Source organism: Sarcophilus harrisii, chromosome 3, assembly GCF_902635505.1.
Source record: "Sarcophilus harrisii chromosome 3, mSarHar1.11, whole genome shotgun sequence".
NCBI classification, from domain to species: domain Eukaryota; kingdom Metazoa; phylum Chordata; class Mammalia; order Dasyuromorphia; family Dasyuridae; genus Sarcophilus; species Sarcophilus harrisii.
Genome location: NC_045428.1, coordinates 296632973 through 296657721, shown reverse-complemented (window position 1 = coordinate 296657721; position 24749 = coordinate 296632973). Strand labels below are relative to the sequence as shown.

The window sequence follows — 24749 nt, the reverse complement described above, 5'->3', positions numbered from 1 at the left end:
GTTTGTATATACATACATAAGGTATGAATATATATTATAGTATAGTATAGTATAGTCATTTAAACTTTCTGCACTTTAGTTTCTTTGTTTCCTAATCTAAAAAATGAGAATTTGGACCAACGGACTTCAAAATTCTAAAGCTATAATCCTTTGATTTTCTCTTTTCTTCTCTTCTCCTCTCCTTTTCCCTTTCTTATATATACATATTTAAACATAAGTACATGGTGTAAAGAAAGGATGAAAATAAGAACTAATACAAGGAACTTAATAAATCAGTAACAGAGCCAAGCTGCAAAAACAAATCCTGAGACTCTCAAGAATTTTTTTCTTTCCATCACATTGGTTTCTACTTATTGCTTATATTAAAAATTAAGAAACCACTTAAATATAATTTTAATTCAGAATATTTCATGGTGATACAATGGAAATATACAAAAGTTATTCCAATTTTTCAGAGCACTCTTCTAAGTTCTGGGGAAAAGTCAACATTTAAATCAACTTAGAGAAGGCAATTCTCGTCTTCAAGGAACTTAAATACATTTAATTGATATTAGACTTATAGAAAAACTGATAGATATTAATAGGCTATATTTGTAACAATGTTGCAAGAGAAGAAATGGTGTCAGGTTCAAGATATTTTTAAAGAGAGCATTTTAGTTCTTTTTGACAGCAAAAACCATGGAAAATCAACATTTAACAACTTCATTAATGATCTAGAAAAGACAAGCAAACAGCCCATTAATTAAATTCACAGATGATTCTAAATTGAGAGGTGCTGTAAATGCTAGGACAGAGACAAGATGTTAGAGAGTTTGGGAACTGGCAAAATAAAATTCAACATGGGAAGAGGCAGTCAACACATCCAGAAATACTTCTTCATGTTATCTTACACAATTCTCCAAGTAACTTAAAATATTTCAAAACTATTACATTATCAATATCTACATTATTTCTGGGATAAAATGATGCATGTCATTATCTGTTTGGCTGCCTGAGAAACTGCGGCATTGAATAATATGTTGTCCAACTGTATCAGAGATATGAGAAAGAGAAGGCCTTTGATTTCTGACTCATTGGATTAAATAATCTTTCTAAATAACAAAGGGGGGAAATGCCAACTGAAATTGAAGAAAAGACTTAGGGAAATTTATGTACCACAGATGATGCATTTTTATATGAAATGTCTGTTCTGTCATTCACTTGCAAGGGAAATTATTCTAAGTAAGACCATGCTAGATGGTGCATGAGTGCTAGAATGATAGAAGAAAAAACATTATACACATATATAATATATATTATATATATGTGTGTGTATATATCAGAGATACACATTGGTTTATCTTAGAGAATACTTTATGATTATTGTTGTTAAGTAATTTTTCAATTGTGTTGGACTCTTTAACCCCCAAAACCATTTAAGGCTTTCTTGACAAAGATACTAGAGCAGTTTATCATTTCCTCCTCCTGCTTTTTTACAGATAAGGAAACTGAGGCAAACAGGGTTAAGTGACTTACCCAGAGTCACACAGCTAATACGTCTGAGGTCAAATTTGAAATCAAAAAGATGAATGATTCTAGGCCTAGTATCCTATTCAAGGTACCACCAAACTGCTCTGCTTTGTGATTAAAGAACACTTTAACTCTGAAAAATAAGTATTAATGCTATTATCTCCATTTATTGAGGCTCAGAGAAAGGACTTTGAACATAATCATAAAGCTAGCAAGAAAACTGAATGGAAATGGGAACATCTATAATATCTCTGGAGGAGAAGAATGAATATAAGTATCACTTTGACTGCTTGGGAAGCCTAGGCTCTGAAAAATGTGTAGAACACGTATTTTGGTCAGTATCACAGAAATATTGAGTAGCAAACTCAGGCTGACTGCAAATCCACCATTCTTTCCCTTGTTCCAATCTCTCTCTCTCTCTCTCTCTCTCTCTCTCTCTCTCTCTCTCTCTCTCTCTCTCCTAGTTACATTTTCCAACTCCTTCTCTATAGCTATTCTGCTACCCTCTCATTCCCACTTATAAGAAGAGTAGCTTCATGCTTGACTATTCTGACCTGCAACAAAACAAGTCTCTAAGTAGGAACAAGACATAACTGAGGAGCACAGTGTGACTAGCCTTTTGCCATAGAAGTCTGACCTTTACTCATCCCCTGCTTTCCCTAGATGTTGCCCAGCTGGCAGCACTGCATGAAGTATGTGTAGGAAACAATGTCTGTGACATTTTCCTTCCTGTCTAGGGAAACACCTAGCCAAAGGGAGACAAAGAGAAACTTATCAGCTTATTTCACAGCACTTGAGATAGAGAGAGCATCATTGGTCCATGCTTCAAGAAACAAAGGAGAGAACTAAGTTCATTTTAAAATTGTTTACTTTTATTGTTGTCAATTAAATTTCTTTCACTCCTTTTCTTTTGAGACAAGAGTTAACTCGGGTGATCATACAGATCAACTACCTTTGTTTTCATTACCTTCTTTGCCATGTGCAAGCTGAAATGGGATTTGATTTTGTTTACTCTTTTATGGCAAAACCTCAATCTTTCTAATGTGACTAGAAGGAGTATCACTCCATTTTCTGGCTAGTCAACTGCTGCTCTCAGCATCTGGAAACAAAACTTTGGCAAGTGATTGGTGATTGTTCTCTCCCTTTTCTAGAAAAGATAAATGCTTAGCATTGATCTCCTGGGTCTTTTGTCTGAGTGCTTATACACTTTACTTTTAGACATGTGCTATTTCAAATAAGGGTCAGAGGAGGAGTGGGAAATGCAAATACTCTTATCCCTACTTCCATTGGTGGAACAGTTGGATAACTATAATTGAAATATGACTGTACAGACTAAGGTTGATTCAAAAGAACAAAAACATCAACATGTTAGTTAACATATTTAACTGAGTGCTTTTGAAAGACTTCTTGACACAATGGAGAGAAGGGCTGACTTTAGATTCAAGAAATCTGGATTTAATCAGTACTCTAATACCAATACTAGTTGAGTAACCTTGGATGATCTAATTGATTGGACTCAAAAACTCATTAAAATTGGAATCAGGAAGACCTAAATTCATATTCAGTCTCAGAGATTTACGTGATCTGTGACTTTGGAAAAGTCACTTAACCACTGTGCATAAATTTTCTCTATTTTTTTTTTCCTGAGGCAATTGGGATTAAGTGAATTGCCCAGGGTCATGCAGCTAGGACATGTTAAGTATCTGAGGCCAGATTTGAACTCAGATCCTCCTGACTTTAGGGCCAGTGCTCTATCCAATGTGCCATCTAGCTGCCTCTGCATATGTTTTCTCAACTGTAAAATGGTACTAATAATGACATCCAACTTCCAGAGTTGTTGTAAGGATAAAATGAGATAATATTTGTAAAATGATTAGCCTGATACAAAATAGGAGTTTTATAAGTACTGAGTATAATTATTACTATCACTAGTTGTAGTTATAATTAGCATTATTATAGATGAGTTATTCATCTATCTTGGTGGAGGGAGCTAATGTCTATGAAACCACAAGTTAATTTGTTTGTTTGGACTTTTTTTGGCTACCATTGAAGCCTATGAATATCTTCTTAAAATGTTTTCAAGTGAATAAAAAGCATGGGGTCCACCAACTACTAAGGGTTCATAAATATATTTCAGAACATCCTGGAATTTATTTTACAATATTTTGATTACTGTTCCATATAATTACTTCCCTTTATGATTTTATATATATATATATATATATATATATATAATATATAATTCTATGGGTTTTATTTTGTAAAGAGGTCCGAGATTTCACCAGTCAACCAATGAAGTCCATGAAATAAACAAAAAATTAAGCGCTCCAATCAAAAGTCCAGAATTTTTTAAAATTATGGATGAATTCTGTTTTTATATCACAATCTTTACTAAATATGTTTCTCACCCAGAATTTTATTCTTCTTGGAAACAAAGAAAAACAACAAATCAAAAACATTGTATACAATGTACTGCTTTTCTTATCTCAAGCCTCTGTGCCTAAAGAAGGGAAGTATTATTTCATTAACTATTCCAGAATACTTTTTTTGAAAAGATATAACAGGCAGTTCTCAGGACTCCATGTGAAAGAAAGTTAAGAAAGTCATGGAAAGATCCTTCCTTTATTTTTTAAAGACATTTTATTATCTTTTTCTAATTACATATGTATATTAACTTTTTTAATATGCATTTCTTTATGACTCATATTGAGAGAGAAAAAATCAAAACAAAAGGGAAAAACCACAGGAGAGAAAAAAAAAAACAGAAAAAAAGAAGTGAATATAGTATGTGTTGATTTACATTCAATCTCCATAGTTTTCTTTCTGGATGTAGATGGTGTTTTCTATCCAAAGTTTATTGGGATTGCCTTGGATGTTCTTCCTTTTCATAACTTTTTTTCTATTTGGTCTTATTGAGTTCTGTCACCTACCAGTAGTGGAGAAAATGGAACTAGATCAAGCTGTGGCTTAGGTCTTAATGCTGTCATTCTTCCTGGACAGGTGTTATGTAGAAGACAAAAGCTCCAAGGTGGCCTGGTTAAACCGATCTGGAATCATTTTTGCTGGACATGACAAGTGGTCTCTGGATCCCCGGGTTGAACTGGAGAAACGGACTGCACTGGAATACAGTCTCCGCATCCAGAAAGTGGATGTCTACGATGAAGGCTCCTATACATGCTCAGTTCAGACACAGCACCAGCCCAAGACTTCCCAGGTTTACTTGATCGTCCAAGGTAAGTTCAGAGGGGACTGGGAAGGCAGGTGAATCAAAAAATTTTCTGTGAATATGGAGCTTTTATTTTGCTGGATCTCAGATCAGTATCTTACATATACCATCTTACTTTAGCTTCTGAAGTTTTTGTTTCTTTTTCATTGCAACAGCAGAATGGTATTTGAAGAAGTGGAATGGACAGAATCCTTAGAACAAAGTCTCACCTTTATGACCCATGCTGGTATCTGAAAGCTTGATAGCTAATTGATAGCTTGATAGCTAATCTTGGGGTCAAGAAGGTCTGAGTTGCCTTAGACACTTCAGCAGTGTGATCCAGGATGAATTACAAATTTCTCTGTGCCTCAGTTTCCTTATCAGTAAAATGAGAATAATAGCACTTATCTTGCAAGGTTTTTGTGAGGATCAAATGAGACAGAGATAGAGAAAGACAGAGGCAGAGAGACAGAGATAGAGAGATAGAGAGACAGAGAGAAAAAGAGACAGGGACAAAGAGAGAAAACAGAGATAGAGATAAACAGACCCGTTGTTGAGGCAGGTGCCTTAAAATGCAGGCATACTACTAACTACTACTTATAGTTAACATTTATATAATGCTTACAATTTGCAAAATACTTTAGATAGATAATCTTAATTTTTAATGTAACTTTATTTTAATTATTTGAAAGGTATAAAAATATATTTAAATAAGAGATCAATCCATGTCTGTCCATCTATTTGCCTGTCTATCTATCTATCTTTCTTTTTAAAGCACTTTACAAACCTCAAGCAATACATAAATGTTAGCTATTAGTGTCATGGCTGCCTATTAAGGCTGGTATTGTGACCATCATCCCCTGTCTGTCTCTCCATGAGGGAAGGGTTAATTGAGCACATCTGCTGGATTTCTGCTTTAGACCACAAAGTGACTTTTCTGTGAAGGTATTAGGGAAAAGCTTTGTGATCTTAAGCAACATGATGTGCCCTGTGATCACATACTCTTGGGTGCTGTATTTTCACTCAGATAGTAGGAGATATGGATCCTTTTCTGGGTTTGAGATGGTTTGATTATCTTTGGTCCTCAAATCATCCCAAAACAGGAAGAGGCAGTGTCTGTGAAATGTTTTTGCTAAAATGGAGGCATTTTGATAACAAAAACTCAGTGGCCTTGGTATTGAAATAATACTGCCCAGACTCTGTGCAAATTAGCTTCTGGTGTTGACTAAGTCCCAGCAAGACTGAGTGTTGGTCATTGATCGTGGTGACACAGATCTATAAAGGTACCGAGGGCAAGGTACTTATAAAGTATGGTATCCAAGGGATAGCTGATTTAGTGTTGTGGAAGACAGAAACCCTTAATGCAGTTCAATCACTCCCCTCCCTCCAAAAATCACCCCATGGGGTCCCTTTTCCATGCAACTGAAAGTTGAAAACACATCTGACCAGCTGCAGAATTTTACTCCAAGTAAAATCAAGCCATGGATTTTTTCAATTCATCTATCAGGAATGATCTGAGCATCAACAAATATTAAAACTGTGTGCATGTATTCTTGATTTACAATTTTATGTAAATTCTATGCAAATTAGCCATGGCCCTGGGGCTCCTGTCAAGATTCCAAGGCAGTCAGTGGTGTGGCGAAGTTTGAACGCAGCTTCTGTTAATGTGTTATGGAATTGATTATTGCAGGGTTTAAATTATTGCTCTCCCAACTCCTCTGATTAATAGATTGAAACTGGAATGAAATACATTAGAGACTGTTGGGTGCAGGGGTGGTTTAGTCATGTGACCTGTATCTTGGTCCATTTGCAGAGGCTGACAGCTTCATTTTATTACCTATATGTAGAAGGTATATCTGCTGACTTATAAAATCCCTGTTCTAAGCAGGTCAGAGGAGTCCCGGCTCTTCACATCATGACTTGGGTGCAACTCACCTAATTTCCTCACCCCTTTTTCTTCATCTGTAGAATGGGAATGACAATAAAAAGAATTATCTCCATTTCAGGGGATGAATTAATGTTGATAATTTAATCTGTGACTCTAGCAGGGGTCCTCAAACTACGGCCCGCAGGCCAGATGCGGCAGCTGAGGACGTTTATCTCCCTCACCCAGGGCTATGAAGTTTCTTTATTTAAAGGCCCACAAAACAAAGTTTTTGTTTTTTACCATAGTCCAGCCCTCCAACAGTCTGAGGGACAGTGAACTGGCCCCCTATTTAAAAAGTTTGAGGACCCCTAGAGTCTAAAGCATAATATATATGTGAGTTATTAGTATGATGACCGTTGCCTGGAAAACAGTTATCAAAACCTTATAAAACTCATTTCCCTTTGATTTTTGTCTTTGGCTTAAAGAAAAGCCAAATCAAGTCAACCAGCATTTCTTATGTATATCATATTTGCCAGGCTCTTTGCTAAGCAGTATGGATCCAAAGAAAGGCAAAAAACAGTCCCAGTTCTCAAGCTCACAGTCTAATGATGGAAACCAAATGTAAATAATTATACACAAATAAAATATAGAGAGGATGAACTACAGAAATCGCTGAGGGAAGAATCCAGAAGAGAGGATTTTTGTTGGGATTTGAAGGATTCCAGAGAAGCTAGGAAATAGGAATAAAAAAAGGGAATTTTGCATTTATTTATTTTTAATGTGCTATATTGTTCAGTAGAATATAAGTTCCTTGAGGGTAAGAAGTTGTTTCCCTTCTCTTTGTATCCCTACTACCTGGAAGTGTTTTGTTCATATTGGATGTTTAATGATTTTTTTGAAGGAATGAAAGAAAATGAATCTTATATGTAGAATCTATTTCTTCCTTTAGATATATGAAAGTAGGATAAGGACCTGAATACAAATTTAGAGTCTGGATCCTTAATGAGACTTCTTCCCCCAAACTCAATAAAAGTCAAATTAAGCCAAATTATCAAAGATTTATTAAGCACCAACTATGTGCTGTGCACTGTGATAAGTGTTACACAAGACATCCTAAATACTCGTAGTTCAATCCTCTTTATTTCACTCCAAAGGTCTAGTTGGAGGTTGACCAAAGCAAACCAATTCAAGAAGCACTTATTAAGCACTTACTATGTATGTTGTACAGCATCAGCTCTCTCATTTGCTTGCCAAACAATTTTAGGGCTCTTACAGAGCTTAATGTTATTGGAAACTTCCCAGGGAAACCAATAGAGGATATTATGTATGGATTATTTTCTTCAAGTGGATGAAATTGGACATTCTTAAATGTTTTTGTTATGTTCCTTTCATAGTCTGCCAAAATTGCAGAATCTTTGATTTGGAAAGAATCTTAGCAGTAATTTTATCCACTCTCTACCTGAACAGGAATTATTTCTACACTGTTTTCAACAGATGGTCATGTACCCTCACATGTGGCAGTTGATTACCTCTTGAGGCAATCCATTCCACTTTGACCAACTTTCATTTTAAGGAATTTAGCTCTTCTATTGATCTCTCTGTTTCACTATTATTTCTAGTTATTGTTCCTAGTTAGGGCTCCCATTAGAATGTTAAGTTCCTGGAAGATAGAGGCTGTTTTGATGATTGTGTGGGTTTTCTGTTTTTTGGTTTTTATACCTTAGTATATTGCCTTCTTTATAATAATTGCTTAATAAATATTTTTAATTTAATTGATTGACGGTGCTGGAATGGGAGTTGAGTAACCAAATAGTCAACCTCTCACTTTACAGGAGAGGAAAATAAGGTTTTATAAAGGCCCTTATGTAAGACCATAGCTAACAAATGGCCAAGAATCACCTTATAGGCCCTGATAAAATGTGAAGAAACAAGTTTTTCCTCTGAATTTAATGAATTAGGTTTACGCGGTAAATCTTGGTTCTTTCTGTCAAATTTCAACTTTTTAGCCTCTCACTTATTGTTTAATAGAGATGAGGAGAAAGAATTTCAGGCACCAAGACCATCCTTTAGGGTGACATAAAGATAGGAAGAAATTCCCTTTACCTAACATACTTATTCAGGTAAAATCAGATTCAAATGAGCATTAATGATAATAATTATGGGGAAGGGATGTGTGAAAAATTATGAAACTTTTACCCTTAGAGTTAATGTATGATAGAAATAGTAGTGCTTCTTTGCCTTAGCAACAAGAATAGAGATAACCTCATGGATGATTTTATATGGAAACATCTTAAGATTTTCTTGGTATCAGTTGGCTTTTGCCCTCCCCTGCTTTCCTGAGGTATCTCAGAAAAAGTCAGATTGTAGCTGGGCTTTATTAGCCTCCTTGTGTGAACAATTTTGGCTTAGTAGACTTGTAAACAACCCTCTGAATCCTACTCCTTCAAAATTTTCTTTAGAAACAAGTGAAACCAGATTGATAAGTATTTAGTAAATGCATAGAGACTGTGTAAGACATTTATAGATCTGGTTAATACCTAGGGTTACCCTTCAGGTACTCTGCCTCTCAACTGTAAATCTAAGAACTGTAGGTTACAGTTCAAAGTTGATCTTGGGCTTCAACCCCATTTCAGAATTTTTAAGAATCCAACCCAGATGATCCTTGATCTTCCTCTCCATCCAACAAAATTTTCAACAAGGCATTCTTTTTTTTAATAATAGCTTTTTATTTTCAAAATAGATGTAAAATTCATTTTCATCATTTACACTTACAAAACCTTGTGTTCCAAATTTTTCTCCCTCCCCTGGACAGCAAGTAATTCAATATATGTTGTGTGCTATTCTTCTATACATATTTTCATATTTGTCATTAAGCCAACCTTTTATCCTTTTCTTTCCTTTATAGATAGAAGATGTAAGAAAAGGTGGTGGTATTGTGGTATAATGAATGGATAGAAGGCAAGTCTCAGAACTAGGTAAACCTGGTATCAAATTCTCCTTCTAACAGGTACTGACTATGATCATGCACAAGTCCCTTAGACTCAGTGTTCTTAGTTCTTAGGAAGTTTTGGAAATATGAGAAGGCAACAAGAAGGTGCTTTTTACAGAGAACGGGTCCTGAAGAGAGGAGGAACTGAGTTCAGACATGACCTCAGACACTTACTAAGATACTCGGTACATCACTTAATCCTGTTTGCCTCAGTTTTTCTCATCTGCAAAAGAAGTTAGAGAAGGAAATGGCAAATCACTCTAGTACCTTTGCTAAGAAAACCCACAAATTGGGTCAAGAAGAATCAGATACAACTAATTAACTAAATAATGACTTCCCTGCATTGGTAGAAGAAATTGTCTTACTCTGAGCTTCTTATATCAATGAACTCAGAGTTACTATGTTTATCCTTATAACAAAGGATATGTACAAAGGAGATTTTCTAACATAAACAAAGAAGAAGCTTTCTCCATAGAGTGAAAATCATTTGTAATCCAACACTTTGTAATCAAAGCTCTTTTATAGGAATATAGATTGAATTTTACTGGTCATCTGCTTCAACCACCTTCTTTTATAAATGAAGAATTAAAGTCCTGAGAGATGCTATAATATGTTTAATATCATCTAAGTAGTCAATGGCAGAGCAAAATTGGACACAGATTTTTCCTGAATCTAAATATGGTGCTTTTTGTGAGAAACAACACTGTCAGGCATCTAGTAGTCTCCTAGGTTATGCAGCTGCTTCCTCCCTTTTTGGTCATTTATCTCAGTGGTCTCAACTGGTTCCCAAAATCTTGAATCTTTTCAGTAGTCTAGTTTGGCTGATGTTCCTTTATCTTTGGTCATTTGGACATTGAGAATTGTGGATTTTTTAGAACTAGGGAAAAAACCCACCAGAATTGTAGAATCGCATATTTAATGCAGGGAACTTTATTTCATTTGTGAGAGCTCAGACAGTTCTTGAATTTAAGTCTTCTTTCTCCAAATTTAGCTGTCTTTCCACTGTTTCACAAAATCATTTTCTCAAACCCCTTAATTTGATATAGGAAGAGCCAGAGAGAAACTTATAGACATTAAGTGACTTCTAGGTAACAGATTCAGTTAGTGCCAGAATGGGGAGGGGTCTTGAATCCATAATTATAGATTCTGATTTCAGTGCTTTCTAGAAAGTACCTTGTTTTGGTGGTGTAGTGGACAGAGCATTGGGACTGGAGATGACATGCAGTCATGCACACTGCCAGGGTGAGTCTGGAAAAGTAATTTAATCTTGCCTCAGTTGGCTTAACTATAAAACACAGATAATAAAAGCACCTCCCTTGAAGGATTGTTGGAAAAATATTTCTGAAAAGGATTCGGCACAGTACCTAGTAAATAGTAGGCTCTCTATTAGTCTTATTCCCTTTTCTGTGTGTCAGTATCCTTCCTAAGACTTACAGTGATTTCAGAGACCTTTTAGAGAAAACTTACTTCACAAAAGATTGCTCAGAAACCTTTGAGATTGCCTTAGGTTAAGTCTGCATAATATCACAGAGCATCACACTGCTGGGTCCCCCCAGACTTGTGTTTCCCAAAAGAATTTTACCTGAGAACACTCTACAGATTGAAAGAGATTTACAGAAGTCATAAAAGCTGATCCAGGAAGCAAGAGAGCAAAGAATATGCCAACAATGAGGGAGATCAGAGACCTTTTGGGGCAAAGCAGATTAAATTAAGTCAGTTTTTACACTGAAAATAAAACTCACTTAATAAACATTTTCAATATACAATTTTATGTGTGCTGTTCTAGCAGACCTGGATTCAAGTCCTGCCTGTGACCCATTCTAAACCTGTGACCCTGTGCAAATCAATTAATCTTTCAGCAATCTAGGCAGCTCCCTAAAACTAAAAGCCCCAGAGCAGACATCAATTTGCATTGAGAGACAGTTTTCTTGCTAGAAGTTCCCTATAGCAATTAAATTGCAGATCACAGGCCTAGTTCCAAACAAAAAAAAAGAAAAAAAAGGAAAAGTATCGCTGACATTGGAAGTTTCTCACGGTTCTCTTTTTCACATTGATTGGAACAGTTTGGGTAAAATCCCTAGAGTCTTTCTCAATTAGCCAGTAATTGAGACAGTACAAAGATCCACTAACAAACCCCCTTTTGGCTCAATGTTTCTTGTACCTTCTAAAGCTGACCTCATAAGGTATTACTCTATTAAGCCAGCTCATTCTTCCCAGAAGGAGAGTAAAAGATTTTTTTCAAAGCAGTAGAGTCAAAGAGACCCCAGAGATGATCTATAAAACGATTATCATTTTGTAGATGAGAAAACTGAAGGAAAGACAAGTAAACTGACTTGCCTAAGCCATACAGAGCTGGTATTTGAACCTGATTGCTTTTCATTATTCAGGGAACTTACAAATAGCCACAATTTAATCCTCCCATATTTTCCCATAAGTTACAGAGAGAATACAGCATCCCTACAAATAGTACTATATTTTTCAGCCCCAAATATGTGAATAAATTCTAACTAACAAATTTGGGCAATAGTAGAAACTAGAATGGACTACAGAAAGTCATGACAGGGAGAAGCATGTTACAGGGCAGAAGACTTCTGGCTAGAGAATCAGAGCAAAAGGCTTGTCTCTGCCACTTACTGTCACCTTACTGATTAGCCTCTATGGGTCTTTGTTTTCTCCTCTATAAAATGAGGCAACTGGGTTAGATGTCAATCTAAAGTAAAGAACATATGAGTTCAAATCCAGTCCCAGATATTTTTTAGCTGCGTGAATTTAGGCAAGTTATTTAAGTACTTGTTGCCACAATTACCTCAATGGTAAAATCAGATTTACTAATAGCATCTAACTAATAGCATCTGTGTTGTGAGGATAAAATATGATAATATTTTCAATTTATTTTGCAAAAGTTAAAGCATCATGTAAATGCTAGGTATTACTATGATAATGTAAGAAGAGTACTATGATAGAAATAAAGAGAAGTGTAATAATTATAGTCACAAGAGCTGAGTTCTAGTGAAATTTTTACTACTAACCTGAATATTTTGGGGACCTCAATCTTTTCAATTGTAAAATGGACTAGATGGTCTCTAGGGCATTTTTTTTTCAGACCTGGAATTCTCTAATTCTGAAATAGAGCAATCTGTTACAGCAGATTTGCCTTAGTGTAATAAATTTTCCAGCCACAGTAGGCTGGTTAGACCTTAGACAATATATAAATCACATATACATATATGCATATATATACATATATAGACCCACATATTATATATAAATATAGGTCTATATATGCATATATGGATAGACAAGTAGTGTATATTGACTGACTAGGAGTGCTTGGAGGCACATTTGATAGAGCACTGGACTTGGAATGAGTAAGACTCATCTTTATTAGTTCAAATCTGTCTTCAGATACTAGCTATATGATCCTGAGCAGGTCATTTAACCTTGTTCCTTATCTGTAAAATGAGCTGGAGAATGAAATGGCAATCTACTCCAGTATCTTTGCCAAGAAAATCTCAAAAGGGGGTCCCAGAAATTCAGATATGGCTGAAACAACTAAACAACAGTGACTGATTAATTAGTGATCAGTGGGCTTTAATTTTACACTTGATTAGATCTGAACCTGATGGGCCCCACATTAGCCCTCAGTGTACATATGCACACATGTACATATGTGTGTCTATTGTATTTGTGTATATGCTCACATAAATGTGTGTACACATGGATATATGAAAACATTCATCTATATGAAACAAAGGCAGAGAAAAATATGTCAAAACCATTTATTAATTTACTAGTACAAAAGAAACTGATAAGATTATGTTTTACAATGCCTTTATCTAAGATGACAATGGCAATTTAAACTATTGAGAAAAGAGGAATATTTTGAATCCCACTTATTAGGCTATATTGTCATATTTGTTTATTTGTTCACCTGGATTAGATCATTGGTCTGTGAAAACAGAGAAGTCAATTTTTATTCTTATTTGACCAGATTTTTATGCAACCACAATTCAAAATTTGGCTAGCATTGATTGAGGTTTTTATAATTTGCTCTCTTTGTGTCTGTCTCTTTCTCTATCTACCTCTTTCTCTTTCTCTGTATTTGTGTCTGTCTCTCTGTGTCTCTGAATCTCTCTGTGTCTCTTTGTCTTTTACTCTGTCTACCTCTTTCTCTTTCTCTGTATGTGTTTCTGTCTCTGTGTATCTGAATCTGTGTCTCTGTGTCTCTATGTCTCTCTCTATTTAGCTAAGATATCTTGCTCATAGAAAAATAATTCATTCAATCTATGCATTATCTGTTATATGCTTTAAATATAAGCATAAATTAAAAACAAGAACCCTTTCTTAAAGGGCAGTTTATTCTCATAGTTCATTCAACATACAGAAAAAGCAGTGATCTGTGACATATCAGGACCCTTGTTGTTTAATCATTTTCATTAAGTCAATATATTGAAAACAAAGGAGAGAATATCTTCTCCCAAGGGCACATTTTCTAGTTTCTTCTTTTAAAATCCACACATGGAAAAAAAGCCCAAAAAGACTGTGTTTTTTTAAGGATACTGAATCTGAACTATCGAGATGATTTTTGTCTAATTTAAATCCAGATTGAAAGCCAAGTTTGCTGTCTCCTGTTAATCTTAAAACATCCACATAAATTTTAAATTTTAATGAATTTAAATATGTTCCATTTACTACTCTAGGGCAAAATGTTATAAACCATAAATTTCCTTAATGAAGAAAAAAGCAGAATTTAGCATCGTGTTCTAAGTTCTGAATTTGTAAGCATCATTTTTTTAAAAATCCTGTTAGAATTGTTTGATACTACAGGTCACATTTTAACACACTGAACTCCAAGTAGTGGTCCATCTTATTTTATTATGCTATGATTAGATCATAAAATTGTAGATTTACAGTTAGAAGGATACTTAGATGTTACCCAGCCCAAATCCCTTCATTTAATAGATTATAAAATAGAAACCCAGAAATCTCCAAAAACTTATCCATTGTGACCTAAATGGCAGAAATATTATTTTAAACCCCAATTTTTGATTCCAGAATAAGCTGTTTTCCATGAAAACAGTTACATTGTATTGAAAATTGCTTAAAAGATGGAGGGTGGGACAGACACTAGCTTCTGCTCAGATATTCTGTTGTAATGATACAGAAAGATGGGGTTGTCATAATGGAATTTAATGTGCAATTCTTTCTGTCTTAATTATATTCATAACCAAGTCAGATTATAGAATTAGATTAATGATATTGTGTTTAGTGTTAATCATAGAATGAGTCCTTAGAGCATTATAATTGCCTCTGTTGACTGTTGGGTACCTTTAAAATGAATAAATCCAATCTCCATTTAAATTTTAGCTTCCAGAGTAAGATTTCTTAACTTGGGTTCCAGAGGAAACCCACCACTTTGTGGATAATATAATATAATATAATATAATATAATATAATATAATATCTTTAAATTCACTAACCTTTAATTTTCTTTGTAATCCAAGGTATATATACATACACATACACAAATGCATATTACATATCTCTCACCTACAAACATATGTATATATATATATATATATATATATGTACACATATATACATGCTTACATATAAGTATGCTCTGGAAAGAAAATTTTTCTCCTGATAAAGCTCTCTATTTGACTGCTGATGAGTTAGCTAACAAGCTTGAATTATATTCCTATAATATTCTAAAATGTATATTTAAAGGGATGGTCAATGATTACTTAGAAAGGAAAGTGATGATCACCAAGTTCCTACATATCTTTATTAAGAGCAGGTAATGTCAAAGTAACTCACTTTCCAAGGAAAGGTTCCAAGGAAAGGTTTCCTAGATCATAGGAATACTGTAGATACTATATATTTGGATTTCAGCAAAGCATTTCTCAAAATTTCTTATATTATCCTTGTGAATAAGATGGAAAGATGTAGACTACATGAAAGTTTACTTATGTAGAGTAAGACTTGTTGAATGTTCCTTGTGGAAAGTCTCAAGTAAAATGCTCTTAGGATGTGTATTTTGTCATGTTTCATTCAACATTTGAATGGGTGATTTGTATGAAGCTCTATTAAATGTACAGATGACATGAGCACACTGAAAGACAGTCAGGATCTAAAAAGAACTGCACAGACTGAACAATGAGCTAAATATATTCAAATAAAAATTAATGGACATGAATATAAATATTCTTTTAGTTCCCTTTTTTGACTTAAGATTTCTTAAATGAAGAGCACTCCTTTCAACAATATAAATGAGTAATTCTTCTATAATTTTTAGAGATTTTTCTGTAGTACAGAGAGATTATATACTTACCCATGATCATAGTTTGTATATATCAGTGGCAGAACTTAAAACTTATATCTTTCTAAATTTCACGACAGTCATCTATAGCAGAGCTTCTTAAACTTTTTCCACTCACAAACCCTTTTGCCAGAGAAAATTTTGTATAACCCACATGTATATAGGTAAATAAAATAGGTGTACAAATCAAACACTTATAAGAAATCTTATTTCATGACTACCACATTCAGTTAAGCAACCCCATATAGCGACACAACCCATAGCTTAAAAACTGGCATCTATATCACTAAGGTACAAAAGAAATCATTTTTAGAAATATACTATTGTGGGAGAAAGCATGATCAGACAGTACTAATTCATTTGAAGAAAAAAAAAAAAACAAACAAAGCCTAAGGGGTTTAGTGAACCTCAAGATTAACATAAATCAACAATATAAAGCAGCCAAAATAGCTAATATAATCATAGGCTATATTAAGAAAGACACAGAGTCTAAAACAAGGGATGTACTAATAATACCTCTTGCACTCTGTTCTGAAATACTATGTTTTTGTTTTTGTTTTGTTTTCTAAGTACCACATTTAAGGGTAGATATTGATAAACCAAGGACATATTCAAAATACTGTTGCCAGGGAGGTGAGAAAATTGGGAGCTATGTAGTAAGAGGTTGGGTTGAAAGAATCCAGTGGATCAAGGGCAGGACATGGAGCTTAGTGTAGTGCTTGACATATAGTGGGCACTTAATAGATGTTTATTAACTGAAGTCCTGTTATTGACAACGGCCACATAATCTTGTGCAAAAGATTATTTCATTGTTCTAAATCTCAGTTTCCTCATTTATAAAAAGGGAGAAGGGCATCCACAACAGCTCTATCTTTATGATCCTTTTGTCTACAATCCTATGTCCCTGTAAACTGTGGATATTTATTCTGAAGATGAGAAGACAGAATATAATCGTTATCCTTAGATATTTGAAAGTCTGTCATGTAGAAAAGAGTTTAGATTTGTTCTGCCTGGCCTATCAGAGCTAAATTAGGAGCAATGGGTTGGTTTGATTTCTATTCAGTTTCAGAGAAAGAAAAAAAAACTTTCAAAAAGTTAAAGCTGCCCAAATGTGGAATGGACTTTTTCTATTGTGGCATAATTTCCTCTTTATTGGAGTTTTTCTAACAAAGGACTAATGACCAGTTATCAGAGGTGGTATGGTTGACATATATGTTTAGGCATGAACATGATTTTCTGACTTTTGAGCTCCCTTCTACCTCTGAGACTATGAGAGAGTGATTTTTTTTTTGCTTTATATATTAAGGAAGGATAGTGGAGTATAGAAAAATATTTTGAACACAAGTTTCAAAGCACTTGCCTAATATAGACTCAGTTAAGAATTTAAAGTACAGGAAGAAATTGGAATGGTATGGACCAGACATAGCCAATTCACATTCCTAGGCATTTCACATGAATCTACAGCTGATTCATCTCCTAATTATTAGTGAATCAAAATCCATCATGAATCACAAGTTGCATATTATGCGTATGACCCTTAAGAAGTATTGAATATTTAAAGGAATTTAGTATGTGACAGTGCCCACATTCCATACTTGCTTCTCTAGTCCCTGCTTCTATTTAAGTGACTAAGAGAGATAATTTAAATTTCCTGTAGCTGTTTCTTTTTTTTTTTTTAATTGTTTCATTCTTAGAATCCACTGAAGGACAGTTTACTGAATGTATAGAAGGAGATTCTGATCTCAGATATTTAAATAGTGAAAGACATGACAAATAATAACTCTCCAGTATCTCTGGCGTCTATTACTTATACTATCACTATTTTTATACATGCCCTCATTACCACCCATTATTGTAGAAGCATTCAAAGAGCTATTCTAGCTCTTTGAGCTATCTTACATAATATTTCCAGACCCATCTTGCTTATGCATATATAAGGCTATGTCATTCTTATGGTCAAATATGTTCAGTAACTTCCTACTGTCCACTGAATAAAGGTCATACTCTTAATCTGGACATTCAAGGTCCTCTATAATAAAGTGCCATCCAACATTGCCAGCTTCCTTTCATTTCATTCATCAGCTCCCCTGATTCATCTTTATTCCTTGCAAACTAAATTTTTTGGTATTCTCTACATATACCTTGAATCTTCCCATTTCTAAAGTTTAGCTCTTCCTCTTCCTTCTGACTATATTTACAACTTCTTTCCATCTCACCTGCTGGATATCTATTCATTATTAAAAGCCCAACTTAAATTTCAGCACTTCTTGGAAGAATCTCTTATATATCTCTGAGTATGTAATGGTCTCTCCCTACTTAGAACCTTAAAATACACTTTTGATTTGGCACTTTTCGTGTGTTAGTTTCCATTACTGTTGTCTGCATATGTTTCTTAAACACTGATAGACTGTTCACTTCATGAGAGAATATCTTTTCTAAACTTTGTATCTCCACCAGAATCTAGTGTTGTGATTGTTCTGAAACTATAGATGCTTAAGATTACCTTGTGAGCTCCTTGAGCTGAAACTGTTTTTCATTACTTTCTATCCATAGTGCTTAGAACATTGCCTGGCACATAGTAAGCACTTAATAAATGTTTATTTGCTATAGATTTTTGTCTCCTTTGGATTTGTATAAAATTGAAAGTCACAAGACTTTTCTCATTTTATAAATTCAAATATCTATTTAATACTCGAGTGAAAACAAAGACAGGGGCCTCAGTAATACAGGTTGTGATTTTAAATCATTTTAGATGACCTTAATGCCAGGAAGATCTAAGTGACAAGTACACTGAGTTTGCTGAACACAGTGAGGTTTAGGGCAGATGTTAGAATATTGACAGAATGACTGCTTGATGTGGCAATCTCAGCTCAAGAGATGCCCCAGACTAGAACAGCAACTAGTGGTGCTGCTCTGAATCAGAATGAGATTGAACTTTATAGTGTGGTACTGAGATGCTCACGAAGAGCCCTATGGCATTCGAGGAAGCAGATTTTACAAGATTTACTAGTATAATCAATCACTGTCTTTACCCCTCTTTCCCCCCTCTTTCTGTACTTGTTTCTCATTTTCTTCCTTCATTCCCCCCCCCCCCCTTATAATTCCAATAGGAACTGTTGTTTTGATAAGTTGTTTCAATTATAGCCCAAAGCAATACCAAGTAGGAACAGGGAATATTCTCTACAGGAAGTGTCCTCAGTCCTTCTCTTCTTAAGAAATAATTAAACCAAAGCACTGAGGAAAACTTACTACTACAGGTATCTTAAAAAAAACCATATGTTTTTGCTATAAGAAAACAGCATGGTACAAAGGAAAGTAGTTCTAGATTTGGAGTCAAAAGATCTTCTTGTGCTATAATCATCTGGTACTGGCTATGGATAGCCAGTTGTTTTATATATATATATATATATATATATATATATATATATGTACTTATACTTCAAAAATCAGCAAACACTACAAATCAGGGCTTGATTTGTTGTGGTGGATATTTTTCATTGTGTAGATTTAAGAAAGTAATGGGGAAATGTAAATCATTCAGATTAAACTTTAAAATGTGTCTTGCTTTTCAGAGAGCTGATGGTTAAACATTTACCAGCAGACTTGCACTTCTGTCCAAATTGCAGCTGTGCTACTTATATTTATGTTAATTTAGGCTAGTCCTTCCCCACACTAAGTCTCAGTTTCCTTATCTGTAAAATGAAGTTCTTAGATTCCATGAAATCCAAGAAACCTTTTAGTTCTGAATCTAATATTCTACAATGTAGTAACCTTATTAAATATATGCCTGATCCCTGGTTTTAATGAGAGCGATTGCTTGGTACAACTTTTAACATTATTCTCCCTCTGACTCTTAATGTGATTTTTTTCAGACATGAAATTCCTTGTGTTAGGAAAATTAGAATGCCTAGCACTTACTTTTAGTTTTTGGATACTCTTTCCCCCCCTAATCTCTAAAAGGTTGGAAATTATTCTAGAACACTTACTTCTTCTATCTTTTGCCCCACTGTCCTTTCTCTTTGCCCTTCCTGTCTCCCTTTTTGCTGGTTTCTAAAACTTACAGTGAATAGCATACTACAAGAGAACAATTAGTATTGATAAAATTATTTTTCTTACGTTTTAAAATTTTTACTCTGAACTTAAGAAATAAAACAAGCCTTTTCATAACATAATAGAATAGAAATATAATTGTACATAAAACTACAAGTCTATGTACAACTTTAAAAGACAGTAAAATAAATAAAAAAAATAATCTTCCATACACTCATGACTATTAGAGGTCATTTCTTCCAAATAACCTGGTTTTTGTTTCTTTAATAATTCACAATCCTATCACAGTCATATTTTGTCCAAGGTGTTTATTCCTTTTAACTAGTGATTTATTTGATGTACATTACTCAGTTGGTCCTGATTGTATTCAATTAGAAGGAGTATAATCTTGAAGAGAGAGTCCTGTCTCTGATATGTACTGGTTGAATGATCCTGGACCAGTCACCTATCCTCTTAGTAGCCTACACATCTTTCTAAGACTAGTAGTTGCAGAGAATATAAGGATTTCACCTTGCCAAAGGAAGTTTCCTAATAAGAGTCCCTTATATCTATAATATAACAGGCCTACTCTGGTCTAAACATTTTAGTGCTTAAAAACTCAATTATTTCATTTATTAATTTTTAAAAATTATTTTAACATTAATTTTTGTTATAAATTTTTTCCATTTATACAGTCCCTTACTCATCCATTGAGATAGCAAGCAATATAAAACTTATTACATGTGTAAAGTCACTCAAAATGTATTTCCATTAGCCACATTGCAAAAAAATTAAAAAGCAAGAAAGAGAAAGAAAGGGCAACATATTTCAATCTTTATCCAAAAGTTCAATAGTTCTCTCTTTGGAGGTGGATAGTGTTTTTTATTGAGTCATTTAAGAACTTAATTCTCCAAGAAATTCTTTTAGATTGTGTGATGATCAAATGCGATAGTTTGGCTCTTTTCAACAAAGAGATAATTCAAGGCAATTCCAATAGATTTGTGATGGAAAGTGCTATCCACATCCAGAGAGAGAACTATGGAGACTGAATGTTGATCAAAGCATTATATTTTCACCTTTTGTTGTTGTTGTTTCTTTGCTTGTTTTCTTTTTCCTTTATTGTGTTTTTTCCCTTTTTGATCTGATTTCTTTTTACACAACATGATGAATATGGAAGTATATTTAGAACTGCACATGTTTAACCTACATCAGATTGCTTATTGTCTTAAGGAGCGAGGAGGGAGAAAGAGAGGAAGAAAAATTTGGAATGCAAGGTTTTGGTTGAGAACTATCTTTGCATGTATTTGGAAAAATAAAATACTTTTAAAATGGCAAGAAAAAAATAGAAATTTTTTCTTTTCTGGTTACCCTTCCCTTATGATTACCAACTATCCAATATGGACTTTCTTTACTTTGCTTTCTACCACTTAGATTTCTTACTATGTCTTTTCCCATTCCTACAGCTTGACTCCATATACTCTTTTAAAATTCTTCCCATTCCTCCATCCTCTACCTCCTTAGCACTACCACTCACTCATTCACTGAAAAAGTCTCCATGCTAGATGAAGAACAAAAATATTTCCCTTATAAAAAAGGTAAAGGCCAGTATGCTCCCAATATCTCATCTCAGTAAAGATACATTTTTACTATTAGTTTGCTAGATAGACATCATCATCTCTTTATGTGGCTAGGTTTTTGACACAGAATATACTTTAGTATAGCTGAATTTTTAACACAAACTAGAGAACCAAAACCTTTTCTTTCTTTCTTTTTTTCTTTTTTCTTTTTTCTTTTTCTTTTTTTTATTTGAGAAAATGCCAAGTTTCCCTTTGCAGGTGGCCTGAAGAAAATGTAGCTTCTTTGGAATAACAAGCATTTTTGGTCCTTGACTTTGAAGTGAGCTACTCTCTAGAATAAATATAAGTTGGGAAACATAAAACAAAGAATAAAAAAATTCTTTTCCAACAGGTAGCTCTGGCTTCACTCAGCCTCCTACACTGCCTAGATTCTATGGTTAAATACTTCACAAAGGGCAATACTCTAATACGAGAACTCTTCCTTTCTTGATCATTCATTATCACAAGCTTGATAATTCCCAATTCTGGAAAATCTTTTCCCTGTGTACTTTCCCTATTCTCAGTATACTTACTAAGCATTGCTTGAGAATGCCATGTAACAGTGATTGCTACTCAAATGCCAAGGAGACCACACTGATGCTCAAAAACCTTTTACGCATTTCTTCTTGACTCCATATTGCATTTCCCTTAGAAACTATTCCAAACCTTTTCCATACTCTTCAAGCCTTTCCCTTCCCAACAATCTTTATACTTTTAGCTGATATCATCCTTTACTGAAAAAATTAAAACTGATTTTAAATTATTTCAATTTCTTCCTTTCCAATTCAATCTTCCTCTGTATTTTTGTCCATCTGTCTCAATTTTCCATCTATTCTTCCCATTCATTTCCATCCATTCTTTTTCCATTAGGCTTGATAGACTTCTGGGATTTTACTCCCCCCCCCTTCAAGAATATTGCAATAATCTTTACAACTCAGATCAGATGAAACCATTTCCAAGAACCCTTTATAGATCAGCTTAGCCAGGAATATCCTCCCTCTTCTAATTCCTAAAGCACTTTATACCACTATCATCATGCAATACTTGGTAATGTTAGTTATTTTTGTGTATGTCTTATCTTCTCTATTAAATGGTAAGTTCCTCAAGGATAGAAATTAAACCTTGTTAATTTTTGTACCAACCAAAATATCCACCAAGCATAGTGATTATTTGTTGTTGTTTGTTATTTTCATATAATTGTGATTCCATTGACATAGGGAATTCCCAAAAAAGGAAACTTCATCTACCTTTGGAGAGGCATTTCACATAGAGTAATACTTGTTGCTCATGCTTTTGTAGTGATCTAAGGTTTACAATGGGCTTTTTGAGTTTTTCTTTTGAAATAATCCTGTTAGATGGGTAAAAATATTATTACCCTTTTTATATATGATACAGCAGAGGCCCAGTCTAGTGAAATGCTCACCGCAAAACTATAAGTATCAAATCTGGAACTTAGATGCAAGTCTCTTGACTCTGGTTTCCTCAGACCAGTACCTCAATCAGTATTTATTTAATAAATGTGTTTATTGAGTGAAAGAATGAAGTAATAGAAGAAGTAAAAGAAGAAAGAATGAAGAATAGGTTTCAATTTTTTCACCATTGATCAATAAAGAGTCAAATACTTTGTAGTCAATAGTCAGTAAACATTCATTAAGTGTTTAAGATGTGCCAGACACTGTGCTAGGGATTAGAAATACAAATAAAAAAAATAAAGTCCCTGCTCTCAAGGAGCTTGCAATCTAATGGTATATCAAGTATCTTCATATTTTGTTTCTCTCCCTGCATGTTATCATGAGCAAGTTTTTGTGTAACAGTTAGGCTTTGTTTTCTTCAGCTTTAAAATTTCATCCATGAAACTCAGTCTTATTCTTCAAGGATGTGATATGTATTATTTAAATAATATTCATAAAGTATCCTAAACTTACCAAAGTAAAGACTTTTGTTCTCTGTGCTGGGCATCTGCCAGTGTGAGGGCATGTCTTATCTGAAAGAAAACTAATTATTTCCCCACTAACTCTCCAGTCAGATGAGCTGCATCAGAGTTAAGCGTGAGTGAAAATGAGAGCAGGCCAGATTGTTCTGGGATGGGGAAATTGAGGGGGGTTGGTGAGGCAAGGGGAAATTCCTAAATGCTGATTGGTGGCTGAGAAGATCATGATTTATGATACATTTAAAAATATTCTTCTGGATGGAATGGTTTATCGAGAAGGAAGCACAGCTTATTCTTTAATATCCTGAAGCATCTGAAAACCTATGCAACTTTCATTGATTTGTTCTGTACTGGATAATACTGCTGTTTAAAATCGATCACGTATTTACTTCCCTCAGAATGCCTATATGACTGTAAATCATTCTCTTTCTGATAAGTACTACTTTCACTCCCCCCTCCCTTGAATTCATTTTTTTTTTTTTTACAGACTTAGGTGTTAACACAAATTTCTTGAATCACCCTTCATTTCTCCTACCATTTACCCTACCACCATTAACCCTTAGGAACAATCACTCACAAAGACCTTAACTTTTTTGTGTGTGTATCATCATGGATCCCTTTGACATCATGATGAAGAATATGGACTATTTCTCCAAATAATGTTTTTTAATGAGCATAAAATAAAATACATAGATTACAAAGGAAACAAATTATATTGAAATACAGCTATTATATTATTTTTATTTTATATGTAAAGTTTATGGACCCAAGTTAAGAATCTCTGCTCTAAGGTCTTCAGTTTAGTGTGCCAAGGGGAGCACATAACTCAAAATTAGCATTCCATACAAAATGTTACAAAGTGCTAAGCATTTCCTGCTGCCCACTTTCCAAAAGAAACTTTTCCAACAATCTTTTAACTAACTCAGTGCTCTTGCTTTAAGTGTTTTGTTGGAAGTGATATTTTTGGTAGAGGAAGTTTGGGGGAAGTGTGAGGGGATGGGAGGGGAAGGAAGTTAAGGGGCTTTGAATGTTGAAACACATTCTCTTTAAGAGTGAGAATTTTCTGTGACCACAGATAAACCACAGGAAGATACCCTTCCCAGAATCTCAGCAAAGAGCTGTTTATTTCATTGACCTGAAAAAAATTTTTCTTTAACTGAATTGAGGGGAGAAAAAAGCTGTTCAAGAATGCAGGCTGGCCAAACTGCCCATGATTGATGGGGTAGCAGCAACCAGGGGGTATTTGCCAATACACCAATGCCAAGTCCTGAGACTGCTTTGC

The 24749-nt window shown here is 34.3% G+C and overlaps 1 protein-coding gene across 3 annotated transcripts in view; it reads left to right on the top strand.

Annotated features, from left to right (window-relative positions):
* Window positions 1-24749, top strand: part of LSAMP (limbic system associated membrane protein) — a 771452-nt gene that overhangs the window by 423589 nt on the left and 323114 nt on the right. For all 3 annotated transcript variants that reach the window (XM_003763605.3, XM_031959689.1, XM_031959687.1), the window contains exon 2: window positions 4510-4742. In XM_003763605.3, the coding sequence (XP_003763653.1) occupies window positions 4510-4742 (233 nt within the window). The remainder of the gene's footprint in view (window positions 1-4509; window positions 4743-24749) is intronic.